At 41.3% G+C, this 13,282-nt stretch overlaps 1 protein-coding gene across 48 annotated transcripts in view; it reads left to right on the forward strand.

Moving 5' to 3' along the window:
• TTN (titin) overlaps positions 1–13,282 on the forward strand; it is a 262,742-nt gene that overhangs the window by 248,075 nt on the left and 1,385 nt on the right. For all 48 annotated transcript variants that reach the window (XM_073218602.1, XM_073218615.1, XM_073218603.1 and 45 more), the window contains 12 exons: positions 192–494; positions 598–1,182; positions 1,312–1,617; positions 1,736–2,035; positions 2,686–3,261; positions 3,358–3,663; positions 4,034–4,627; positions 4,779–10,393; positions 10,520–10,676; positions 11,461–12,152; positions 12,247–12,400; positions 12,917–13,219. In XM_073218602.1, coding sequence (XP_073074703.1) covers positions 192–494; positions 598–1,182; positions 1,312–1,617; positions 1,736–2,035; positions 2,686–3,261; positions 3,358–3,663; positions 4,034–4,627; positions 4,779–10,393; positions 10,520–10,676; positions 11,461–12,152; positions 12,247–12,400; positions 12,917–13,219 — 9,891 coding nt within the window. The remainder of the gene's footprint in view (positions 1–191; positions 495–597; positions 1,183–1,311; positions 1,618–1,735; positions 2,036–2,685; positions 3,262–3,357; positions 3,664–4,033; positions 4,628–4,778; positions 10,394–10,519; positions 10,677–11,460; positions 12,153–12,246; positions 12,401–12,916; positions 13,220–13,282) is intronic.

Consider the following 13,282-nt stretch of genomic DNA (forward strand, 5'->3'; position numbering starts at 1 on the left):
TTTAAAACAAATGAAAAAACAAGAGTTTAAGTATTTTTAACTGATAAAATGAATGAAATTTTTACAAAACAAAAGACATTCTAATGCTAACGGTCCACATTTCCACAACTCACTGAATTCATTAGGTGGCACAGTTTATTTTCAACTTGGTAACAACTTTAATAAGTGTGTTGTCTTATTCTTATTCTCAGCTCCTCCAGGAAAGCCACAAAACCCAAGAGTTACTGATACAACAAGGACATCAGTCTCCCTGGCCTGGAGTGTTCCAGAAGATGAAGGAGGATCTAAGGTCACAGGCTACTTGATTGAAATGCAAAAAGTAGATCAATTTGAATGGACCAAATGTAACACCACTCCAACCAAGATTCGGGAGTACACTCTAACACACCTACCTCAGGGCGCTGAATATAGATTCCGTGTCCTAGCTTGTAATGCTGGTGGACCTGGGGAGCCTGCTGAGGTACCAGGGACAGTCAAAGTCACTGAAATGCTTGGTAAGATATATGATCATTTACTTTCTGCTGTAAGACCCCTAAGACTTATTTCCCACCCTCTCCCCCACAAAAATGCTAACTGTAACCCTACCTTTTTCCCTAGAATATCCTGATTACGAACTTGATGAAAGATACCAGGAAGGTGTCTTTGTAAGACAAGGTGGTGTCATCAGACTTACCATACCAATCAAAGGAAAACCATTCCCAATATGTAAATGGACCAAGGAAGGCCAAGATATTAGTAAGCGTGCCATGATCGCAACCTCCGAGACACACACGGAGCTTGTTATCAAAGAAGCAGACAGGGATGATTCCGGCACTTATGACCTGGTCCTGGAAAACAAATGTGGCAAAAAGGCTGTTTACATCAAGGTCAGGGTGATAGGAAACCCCAACCCTCCAGAGGGACCACTTGAATATGACGACATACAAGCTCGCTCTGTACGAGTCAGCTGGAGACCCCCTGCTGATGACGGTGGTGCTGACATCTTAGGCTACATCCTCGAGAGACGAGAGGTGCCTAAAGCTGCCTGGTATACCATTGATTCCAGAGTCCGAGGTACATCTCTGGTGGTAAAAGGCCTCAAAGAAAATGTGGAATACCATTTCCGTGTTTCAGCAGAAAACCAGTTTGGCATAAGCAAACCCTTGAAATCTGAGGAACCAGTCATACCAAAAACACCCCTGAGTAAGTTCTCTTCCAACCACAACACTGTAAAAATTCCTTCAGTACTCTTTCGTTTTGAAATGGAAGCTCACAGCTTGTAAGATTTGAGACTGGACTCTAACACATGTGTGTTTCCACTTACATTCGTAGATCCTCCAGAGCCTCCAAGCAATCCTCCCGAAGTACTTGATGTGACCAAGAGTTCTGTCAGCCTGTCTTGGTCCCGGCCCAAAGATGATGGTGGTTCTCGAGTCACAGGTTACTACATTGAACGCAAGGAGACATCAACTGACAAGTGGGTCAGGCACAATAAGACTCAGATAACAACCACAATGTACACCGTCACTGGGCTTGTTCCTGATGCTGAATATCAGTTCCGCATCATTGCACAGAATGATGTTGGCCTGAGTGAGACCAGCCCTGCTTCTGAACCAGTGGTTTGCAAAGATCCATTTGGTAAGGAGAAAGTGTCCAAAGGGGTTGAAATAAAAAGGACAAGCCGTCTTTGGTCTTCTTTTCTTTTATTTCAGTAGTAAAGCTGATTCCTCTTTTCAATTGTTTTAAAATATTTCAGATAAGCCAAGCCAACCTGGAGAACTTGAGATTCTTTCAATATCCAAAGATAGCATCACTCTCCAGTGGGAGAAACCTGAATGTGATGGTGGCAAAGAAATCCTTGGATACTGGGTTGAATATAGACAGTCTGGGGACAGTGCCTGGAAGAAGAGCAATAAGGACCGCATCAAGGACAGGCAATTCACAATAGGGGGTTTGCTGGAAGCTACTGAATATGAATTCAGAGTTTTTGCTGAGAATGAGACTGGGCTTAGCAGACCTCGAAGAACTGCTATGTCTGTAAAGACTAAACTAACATGTAAGTAGCAATTAATTTTCTGCTTATGGTTTATAAACTGGTTATAAGCAATTTATATATGGTTAAAAGCAACAGTTAAGGCTAATTCTTCCTCTATACTAAGTAGATCACCAAAACAAAAGGTTTTATTGTAGAGTAAGTATTTGGAAAGAAGCACTCACTTTGGCATATGCACACACAGGGAATAGTTGATACATTCTATGGGAAGTCATTCCATGTGCATAATCTCAATAAATGTTAGGTGCAGTGAACATTCTTAGAGCAGTTTGTCCTTCAAATGCAAAGGGTTTTTTTTTTTACTTCCTAAGACTTCAGCGGTCAGCAAATGTACTCCACTCCCATGTAAGGACAAAGATACTACAGATTTATAGAGAGAATTCGTATTTCCCCAAAACCCTATACATTTGTTAACGCCTCCCCATAATGAGAAGAGTCACTCTAGGTAATAATGTGATTATGTGCTCATTGATTCCCTATTTTCCATATGACCCTAGGAAAATCACTGTAAAGTTTCAAGAATTACACTCTTATGTAAATCATGGTATCTAATAAGATGTTAGTCAATAGGATAAATTCGTTCCTGAAATACAAAGAGGATTATAGATTCAGTAGTAACAAAAATCATTAATATTATCTTTCATATCCTTCAGTGGGAGAGGCTCCAGGAGTATACAGAGAAATGAAGGATGTTACCACCAAATTAGGTGAAGCTGCTCAATTCTCATGCCAGATTATTGGAAGGCCTCTTCCTGACATTAAATGGTACCGATTTGGTAAGGAGCTGATACAAAGCCGGAAGTACAAAATGTCGTCAGATGGACGCATACATACTCTAACAGTAATGACAGAGGAACAGGAAGATGAAGGTGTTTATACCTGCATAGCTACGAATGAGGTTGGAGAAGTAGAAACCAGTAGTAAGCTTCTCTTGCAAGCAACACCACAGTTCCATCCTGGTTACCCATTGAAAGAAAAATACTGTGGTGCTGTGGGTTCAACACTTCGACTTCATGTTATGTATATTGGTCGTCCAGTACCTGCCATCACTTGGTTCCATGGCCAGAAACTTTTGCAAAACTCAGAAAACATTACTATTGAAAACACTGAACACTATACTCATCTGGTCATGAAGAAAGTCCAACGTAAGACTAATGCTGGGAAATACAAAGTTCAGCTTAGCAATGTTCTTGGAACAGTTGATGCCATCCTTGATGTACAAATACAAGGTATTTTATTTTCACTTTGAGTGTTTTTATTTTAAAAGAAAAAAAATCTTGGGAGACATACTACAAAGAACACTATATTTGTATTTTCCCCAACAGATAAGCCAGACAAACCTACAGGACCACTTGTGATTGAAGCCTTATTGAAGAACTCTGCAGTGATCAGCTGGAAACCACCTGCAGATGATGGTGGCTCCTGGATCACCAATTACGTGGTGGAGAAATGTGAGGCAAAGGAAGGGGCTGAATGGCAATTGGTGTCTTCAGCCATATCAGTAACAACCTGCAGAATTGTAAACCTCACAGAAAATGCTGGCTATTACTTCCGGGTTTCAGCTCAGAACACTTTTGGCATCAGTGAGCCTCTAGAGGTTTCCTCGGTTGTGATCATTAAGACTCAATTTGGTGAGTACAATCTCTTGAACATCCTACAATCTTCATATGGCCAAACTACATCTTTATATAAAATTATCTTTATTGGAAGTATATTTTGAAAAGAAATAGCCAAGATTCAGGTAAAGTACAAGCACCTCTTATCTCAGTTAAATTTAATTTTTGCATATCTAAAAGAGCAAATACATACCCTATCTCCTTCTTCTTTAGAAGGAAATTTGTATTATAGTAAGATTCTTAGCATGAAGTATCCACCTTCATTTTTCTGTAATAGCTATTAATAGAACTTGAGTTCATAACATTTTCTTTTTAAAAATAAGCTTCTAATAAAGCTGCTTGTTTCACCTCACAACTCAAATTCTTTTTTGTTTGTTATAAATAGAAAAGCCAAGTGCACCTGGCAAACCAACTATCACTGCTGTCACAAAAGATTCTTGTGTTGTGGCTTGGAAGCCACCTGCCAGTGATGGAGGTGCAAAGATTAGAAGTTACTACCTTGAGAAGCGTGAGAAGAAACAGAATAAATGGATTGCTGTGACAACAGATGAAATTCGAGAAACCGTCCTTTCAGTGCAAAACCTAATTGAAGGTCTTGAATATGAGTTCCGCGTGAAATGTGAAAACCTAGGTGGGGAAAGTGAATGGAGTGAAATATCAGAACCTGTCACTCCCAAATCTGATGTTCCAATTCAGGCACCACATTTCAAAGAGGAATTGAGAAATCTCAGTGTCAGATATCAGAGCAATGCAACACTCGTCTGCAAAGTGACTGGTCATCCAAAACCTATTGTGAAATGGTACAGACAAGGCAAAGAAATCATTGCAGATGGATTAAAGTACAGGATTCAAGAGTTTAAGGGTGGCTACCACCAGCTCATCATTGCAAGTGTCACAGATGATGATGCCACAGTTTACCAAGTCAGAGCTACCAACCAAGGAGGATCTGTGTCTGGCACTGCCTCCTTGGAAGTGGAAGGTAAAAACAAATCACTAACCAATTTCATTGGTGCTAGATAACATATTATTCATTGGTGTAGACGAAGTATTATTAATTGGGGGAGAGAGGTACACTTATTTAGTATTAAGTATTGCTAAATTATATTCTTTCTTCTTTTATTCGGATACAGTTCCAGCTAAGATACACTTGCCTAAAACTCTTGAAGGCATGGGAGCAGTCCATGCTCTCCGAGGTGAGGTGCTCAGCATCAAGATCCCTTTCAGTGGCAAACCAGATCCCGTGATCACCTGGCAGAAAGGACAAGATCTCATCGACAATAATGGCCACTACCAAGTTATTGTCACAAGATCTTTCACTTCACTTGTTTTCCCCAATGGAGTGGAAAGAAAAGATGCTGGTTTCTATGTGGTCTGTGCTAAAAACAGATTTGGAATTGATCAGAAGACAGTTGAACTGGATGTGGCCGATGTTCCTGACCCACCCAGAGGAGTCAAAGTTAGTGACATCTCAAGAGATTCTGTCAACTTAACATGGACAGAGCCGGCTTCTGATGGCGGCAGCAAAATTACCAACTACATTGTTGAAAAATGTGCAACTACAGCAGAAAGATGGCTCCGTGTAGGACAGGCCCGAGAAACACGTTATACTGTGATCAACTTATTTGGAAAAACAAGTTACCAGTTCCGTGTAATAGCAGAAAATAAATTTGGCCTGAGCAAGCCTTCTGAGCCTTCAGAGCCTACCATAACCAAAGAAGATAAGACCAGAACTATGAACTACGATGAAGAGGTAGATGAAACCAGGGAAATTTCCATGACTAAAGCATCTCACTCTTCAACCAAGGAACTCTATGAGAAATATATGATTGCTGAAGATCTTGGGCGTGGCCAGTTTGGAGTAGTCCACCGTTGTGTTGAAACATCCTCAAAGAAGACTTACATGGCCAAATTTGTTAAAGTCAAAGGAGCTGATCAGGTTTTGGTAAAGAAGGAAATTTCCATTCTAAACATTGCCAGACACAGAAACATCTTATACCTCCATGAATCATTTGAAAGCATGGAAGAATTAGTTATGATCTTTGAGTTCATATCAGGACTTGACATATTTGAACGCATTAACACAAGTGCTTTTGAACTTAATGAAAGAGAAATTGTAAGTTATATACGCCAGGTCTGTGAAGCACTTGAATTCTTACATAGTCATAATATTGGACACTTTGACATCAGACCTGAAAATATCATTTACCAAACAAGAAGGAGCTCCACCATTAAAATCATAGAATTTGGTCAAGCCCGTCAGCTGAAGCCAGGGGACAACTTTAGGCTTCTATTCACTGCCCCTGAATACTGTGCACCTGAAGTCCACCAACATGATGTCGTCAGCACTGCCACAGACATGTGGTCACTTGGAACACTGGTATACGTGCTATTGAGTGGTATCAATCCATTCCTGGCTGAAACCAACCAGCAGATAATTGAGAACATCATGAATGCTGAATATACTTTTGATGAAGAAGCATTCAAAGAGATTAGCCTCGAAGCCATGGATTTTATTGACCGGTTGTTAGTGAAAGAGAGAAAATCTCGCATGACAGCATCTGAGGCACTCCGGCACCCATGGCTGACGCAGAAGATAGATAGAGTCAGTACTAAAGTTATCAGAACATTAAAACACCGACGTTACTACCACACTCTGATCAAGAAAGACCTCAACATGGTTGTGTCCGCAGCCCGTATCTCCTGTGGTGGTGCAATTCGATCTCAGAAAGGAGTGAGTGTTGCTAAAGTAAAAGTAGCATCTGTTGAAATTGGCCCAGTTTCTGGGCAGATAATGCACGCAATTGGGGAAGAAGGAGGATATGTAAAATATGTATGCAAGATTGAAAATTATGATCAGTCTACCCACGTGACCTGGTACTTTGGTGTTAGACAACTGGAAAACAGTGAGAAATATGAAATCACCTATGCAGATGGAGTGGCCACCATGTATATCAAACACATCACCAAATTCGATGATGGTACCTACAGATGCAAAGTAGTCAATGACTATGGTGAGGACAGTTCTTATGCTGAGCTATTTGTTAAAGGTGTGAGAGAAGTTTATGACTACTATTGTCGAAGAACCATGAAGAAAATAAAGCGCAGGACTGACACAATGAGACTCCTGGAAAGGCCACCAGAATTTACCCTACCTCTCTATAACAAGACTGCTTATGTGGGCGAAAGTGTCCGATTTGGTGTAACTATAACTGTCCACCCAGAGCCTCGTGTAACATGGTATAAATCGGGTCAGAAAATCAAACCAGGTGATGATGATACGAAGTACATATTTGAGTCTGACAAGGGTCTTTACCAGTTAACAATCAGCAATGTAACTAGAGATGATGCTGCTGAGTATACTGTTGTGGCAAGGAACAAATTCGGTGAAGACAGCTGTAAAGCAAAGTTGACTGTAACCCCACATCCACCTCCAACAGATGCTACCTTAAGACCCATGTTCAAACGGCTACTGGCAAATGCAGAATGCCAAGAAGGCCAAAGTGTCTGCTTTGAGATCAGAGTGTCTGGCATCCCCACACCAACATTAAAATGGGAGAAAGATGGTCAGCCACTGTCCCTTGGGCCTAACATTGAAATTATCCATGAAGGCTTGGATTATTATGCTTTGCACATTAGGGATACTTTTCCTGAAGACACAGGTTATTATAGGGTCACAGCCACAAACACAGCTGGATCCACGAGCTGCCAGGCTCACCTGCAAGTGGAACGCTTAAGGTATGTCAAACAAGAATTCAAGAGCAAGGAGGAGCGTGAACGACATGTACAAAAGCAAATTGACAAGACACTAAGAATGGCTGAAATTCTTTCTGGAACTGAATCTGTGCCACTGACCCAGGTAGCCCAAGAGGCTCTGAGAGAAGCTGCCATCCTTTACAAGCCAGCTGTAAGCACCAAGACTGTAAAAGGGGAATTCCGGCTTGAGACGGAAGAAAAGAAGGAGGAGAGAAAACTCCGTATGCCTTATGAAGTACCGGAGCCACGCAAGCACAAACCGGCTCTCATAGAAGAAGACCAGCACATTAAGCAGTTTGTACCTATGTCTGACATGAAGTGGTACAAAAAGATACGTGATCAATTTGAAATGCCTGGGAAAATGGACAGAATTGTACAGAAAAGACCCAAACGTATCCGCCTCTCAAGATGGGAGCAGTTCTATGTGATGCCTCTTCCACGCATCACAGATCAATACAGACCTAGATGGCGTATTCCCAAACTGTCCCAGGATGACCTCGAAATGGTGAGACCAGCCCGCCGACGCGCACCTTCTCCTGATTATGACTTCTATTACAGACCTAGAAGACGTTCTCTTGGTGACATCACAGACGAAGAGTTACTCCTTCCCATTGACGACTACCTGGCGATGAAGAGAACAGAGGAGGAGAGGCTGCGTCTTGAAGAGGAGCTTGAATTAGGTTTCTCAGCTTCGCCCCCCAGCCGGAGCCCTCCACGTTTTGAGCTTTCTAGTCTGCGTTACTCTTCACCACAAGCTCAGGTCAAGGTGGAGGAAGCAAGAAAAGACTTCAGGTATTCAGTCTATCACATCCCCACAAAGGCTGAGACCAGTACCAGTTACGCAGAACTGCGGGAACGGCACGCCCGGGCCTCGTACAGGCAGCCAGAACAAAGGCAGAGAATCATGGCTGACAGGGAGGATGCAGAGCTGCTGCGTCCTGTCACTGCCATCCAGCGTCTCTCGGAATACAAAAGTGAACTTGACCGCATGTCAAAGGGAGGAAAGTCTAGAAAGAAATCAAGACGACAGAGAGAAGTAACAGAAATAACAGAAATTGAGGAAGAATATGAAATCGCAAAACACACTCACAGAGAGTCATCCTCATCTGTGTCTAGACTACTGAGACGGAGGCGCTCACTGTCTCCGACCTACATTGAGTTAATGAGGCCTGCCTCTGAGCTGATCCGATCTCGTGCACCCCCGGCTGAGGAGTACGAAGATGACACAGAAAGAAGGTCTCCTACTCCGGAGAGAACTCGCCCACGTTCCCCCAGTCCTGTGTCTAGTGAGAGATCGCTCTCAAGATTTGAGAGGTCTGCAAGATTTGATATCTTTTCCAGGTATGAGTCTATGAAAGCCGCTTTAAAGACTCAGAAGACATCAGAAAGGAAGTATGAAGTTTTGAGTCAGCAGCCTTTTACACTGGACCATGCCCCTCGAATCACACTGAGAATGCGCTCCCACAGGATACCATGTGGCCAAAATACATGCTTTATCTTAAATGTACAGTCTAAGCCAACTGCCGAGGTTAAATGGTACCACAATGGTGTAGAACTCCAAGAGAGCAGTAAGATTCGTTACACCAACACGAGTGGGGTCCTGACCCTGGAAATTCTAGACTGTCACATTGACGACAGGGGAACATACCGTGCTGTGTGCACCAACTACAAAGGTGAAGCTTCTGACTATGCAACCTTGGACGTAACAGTTGGGGATTACACCACCTATGCCTCCCGGCGCAGAGACGAAGACGTCCCCCAATATGTTTTCCCTGAGCTGACAAGAACAGAGGCATATGCAGTTTCATCATTTAAGAGAACATCTGAGATGGAAGCTGCATCTTCAGTCAGGGAAGTGAAATCACAGATGACAGAGACAAGAGAAAGTCTCTCATCATATGAACACCACACAGATGCAGAAATGAAAAGGGCTGCAGTAGAAGAGAAATTGCTAGAAGAAAAATCCACACGCAGAAAAAGCAAGTCAACTTTGGCAGCAAGAATTCTAACGAAACCAAGGTCCATAACCATCTATGAAGGTGAGTCTGCAAGGTTTTCTTGTGATACAGATGGTGAGCCAGTACCAACTGTGACCTGGCTGCGTGGAGGACAAGTGATAACTACTTCTGCCCGCCACCAAGTGACCACCACAAAGTACAAGTCAACCTTTGAGATCTCTTCCGTCCAGGCTTCCGATGAGGGAAATTACAGTGTGGTGGTAGAAAACAGTGAAGGGAAGCAAGCAGCACAGTTTACTCTTACTGTTCACAAGGCCAGGGTCACTGAAAAGGCTGTGACAGCACCACCAAGAGTCAAATCCCCAGAGCCTCGGGTGAAATCCCCAGAAGCAATTAAGTCTCCAAAACGAGTGAAATCCCCAGAACCAGTGACATCTCACCCAAAAGTCGTATCACCCACAGAGACAAAACCCACACCAATAGAGAAAGTTCAGCAGCTACCAGTCTCTGCCCCGCCCAAGATAATTCAGTCCCTGAAAGCAGAAGCTTCTAAAGATACTGCAAAGCTGACCTGCACTGTCGAAAGCGGTGTATTATGTGCAAAAGAGGTCACCTGGTATAAAGATGGCAAGAAACTGAAGGAAAACGGGCATTTCCAGTTTCATTATTCAGCAGATGGTACTTATGAGCTCAAAATCCATAACCTCACTGAATCTGATTGTGGCGAATACATTTGTGAGATTTCTAGCGAAGGTGGAACTTCCAAAACTACCTTCCAGTTTAAGGGACAAGCCTTCAAGAGTATTCAAGAGCAGGTATCAGGCATATCAGAAATCAAGAAATCAGCTCAGGAAACTGCTGAGTCAGCAGAAACCAAGAAAACTGAACCAAAAGCTCCTGAAGCAATTTCCTCAAAACCAGTAATTGTTGCTGGGCTGCAGGATACAACTGTTTCTTCAGACAGCATTGTTAAATTTGCAGTTAAAGCTACTGGAGAACCCCAGCCAACTGTCATCTGGACAAAGGATGGAAAGGTAAAGGTTTTTAAATGTCTCTTAATTTTATCTTCTAAAAAATTCACCTCTTCCCTTATCCCCATCTCCCAAAGAAAGTTTAAAATTAAATCACTTTTTAAAACTCAAATCACTTGCATTCTGCAGGCTATTATGCAAGGAGATAAATATAAACTCTCTGAAGACAAAGGAGGATTCCTCTTAGAAATTCATAAGACTGATACTTCTGACAGCGGGCTTTATACTTGCACAGTAACAAATTCAGTTGGATCTGTGTCCTCTAACTGCAAATTAACAATAAAAGGTAGGATGGCTTTTGTTCTTCCTAACATTTTTCAGAAAATTATATTAAAGAAACATTTCTAAATATTCTCCCTTACACACACATATTCATATATAAGAAAGTATTAAAACTATTTCCAAAATCTAGAATACCATATGTACACAAATGTACAAATACACATATTTGAAATTCGCATATGCTCTTATATTAGCATAAAAACACTTATTGTCTTATTGTATGTACATAGTTTTATATAAGATTCCATAGAGCAAGCCAGCCCCCGACTGCCTTAAAGATTCCATAGAACCAGCCTTAAACCTCCTTACTGTTTAAGAATACAGTCAGGAGAATATATAAAATGGTACTGCTTCCATGACCTTCACTCTTGCCAAGTTTTGAAAGCAGTGCAAAGTTAATGAAAGAGCTATCTCAGGTTTCCCAATTAAAATTAGGTTGCTTATAGCCCAGTTTTCTAAAACATAATTCAATTTTTTTATTAATCAAAATTTCCTATATCCACACATCTCCTAAATACTTTGACTATTCAAGACTTTTTTTCCCCATAAGTCATAAGAATCATCTTCAACTTACTTTAGTTTAAGGCATCAATCCACTGATCTCAAAAGTCATACATGACAATTTTCTAAGACTGGGACTGAGAAAGAATTAGGTATTACCTATTACCACATACAGAATTCATTTTTTCTTTGTATATTACTCACTTGCAGAATCTACAAAAGAGTAAAGGGTGGGGCCTCTTTCCAATTAAGCTTGCCTTACAGATGTTTATTTTTTTATTTTTTAGCTGTAAAAGACACTGAGGCACAGAAAGTATCTACACAAAAGACTTCTGAAATTACATCACAGAAAAAGGCAGTTGCCCAAGAGGAAATATCCCAAAAAGCCCTAATTTCTGAAGAAATCAAGATGTCAGAGGTGGAAGCTCAAGAAAAGTTAGCTCTCAAGGAGGAAGATTCAAAGGCTCTCATTTCTGAAAAAGTCAAGAAATCAGAAGCAACCTCCCTGCAAAAATCCATTATCCATGAGGAAATCACTAAATCATCACAGGCTTCAGAAGAAATCAGAACTCATGCTGAGATTAAAGCACTTTCTACTCAGATGAGCATAAATGATGGTCAGAAAGTAACTTTAAAAGCCAATATTGCTGGTGCCACTGATGTGAAATGGGTACTGAATGGAGTAGAGCTCGCTAACTCTGAGGAGTACAGATATGGTGTTTCAGGCAGCGATCAGACCCTAACCATCAAACACGCCAGCCACAAAGATGAAGGAATCCTTACCTGCATTGGCAAAACCAGTCAAGGAATCATTAAGTGTCAGTACGATTTGACCCTGAGCAAAGAACTCTCAGATGCTCCAGCCTTCATCTCACAGCCCAGATCTCAAAATATTAATGAAGGACAAAATGTTCTCTTTTCCTGTGAAATCAGTGGTGAACCCTCTCCTGAAATTGAATGGTTTAAAAACAACCTGCCAGTAAGTTTAATTATGAATATATTATTGAAGAAAATTTAAAATACTGTATCTACTCCTAAAGAGCTCAAAGAAACACTTATTTTCTTCATTTTAGATTTCTGTTTCTTCAAATATCAGCGTAAATCGATCCAAAAATGTATATTCTCTTGAAATCCGAAATGCATCAGTAAGTGACAGTGGGAAGTACACAATTAAGGCCAAAAATTTCCGTGGCCAGTGTTCAGCAACTGCTTCCTTAACAGTCCTTCGTAAGTATATCTTTGTCACTTTCCTTACTTGCTTAAGGCCTTTATGTGTTTTTTTGCTTTTGTCTAATAAGCACAGCAAACTCTTAGGAACCTCATTAAATTCCATGTGTAAGAGGCCTGGCCTTCTGTGTGAATTCATCCCTGTGGTCAACGTTTCTTTACAGCTAACAGAAACATGGGTAAGTTAACTTTCAAAGCAAAGCTACCAACTGCCCTGTTACATTTATTTTCAAAATGTATAATTTATAACTTGTTTTCTACATGACTAATCATTTTTCTCCTAGTGATTATAGCACCTGCATGTCATGTAATGATAGAGATATAAGGATTCATTTCCTGGAGACATTGAGCTAGCTCTTGACAGATGCATGTATGTATTTGCTTATGTTTCCACAGCAAAAGGTCTGGGTTATATTTCTGTGTGTGTGTAAGTTTCCCATTTCTGAAAGTCAGTGTCAGATGTCACAATTAACCAGATGTCATTGATGTTCACTGCGTATCTGCTATACTCCACAGCTCTAGTTGAAGAACCTCCCAGAGAGGTAGTACTGAGGACCAGCGGTGATACAAGCTTGCAAGGAAGCTTCTCATCTCAGTCCGCCCAAATGTCTGCCTCTCAGCAGGAGGCCTCCTTCAGCAGTTTCAGCAGTAGTGCTATTAGCAGCATGACTGAAATGAAATTTGCAAGCATGTCTGCCCAAAGCATGTCCTCCATGCAAGAGTCCATTGTAGAAATGAGTTCCAGCAGTTTTATGGGAAAATCTAGTATGACACAACTGGAAAGCTCATCTAGTAGAATGCTTAAAGCAGGCATAAGAGGTAAGCAATGAAATTAGTGGTAGAGGTCGACAAGTCTAGTAGCATAGTTATAGTTTTTAGCAT

Source organism: Manis javanica, chromosome 12 (assembly GCF_040802235.1).
Source record: "Manis javanica isolate MJ-LG chromosome 12, MJ_LKY, whole genome shotgun sequence".
NCBI lineage: Eukaryota > Metazoa > Chordata > Mammalia > Pholidota > Manidae > Manis > Manis javanica.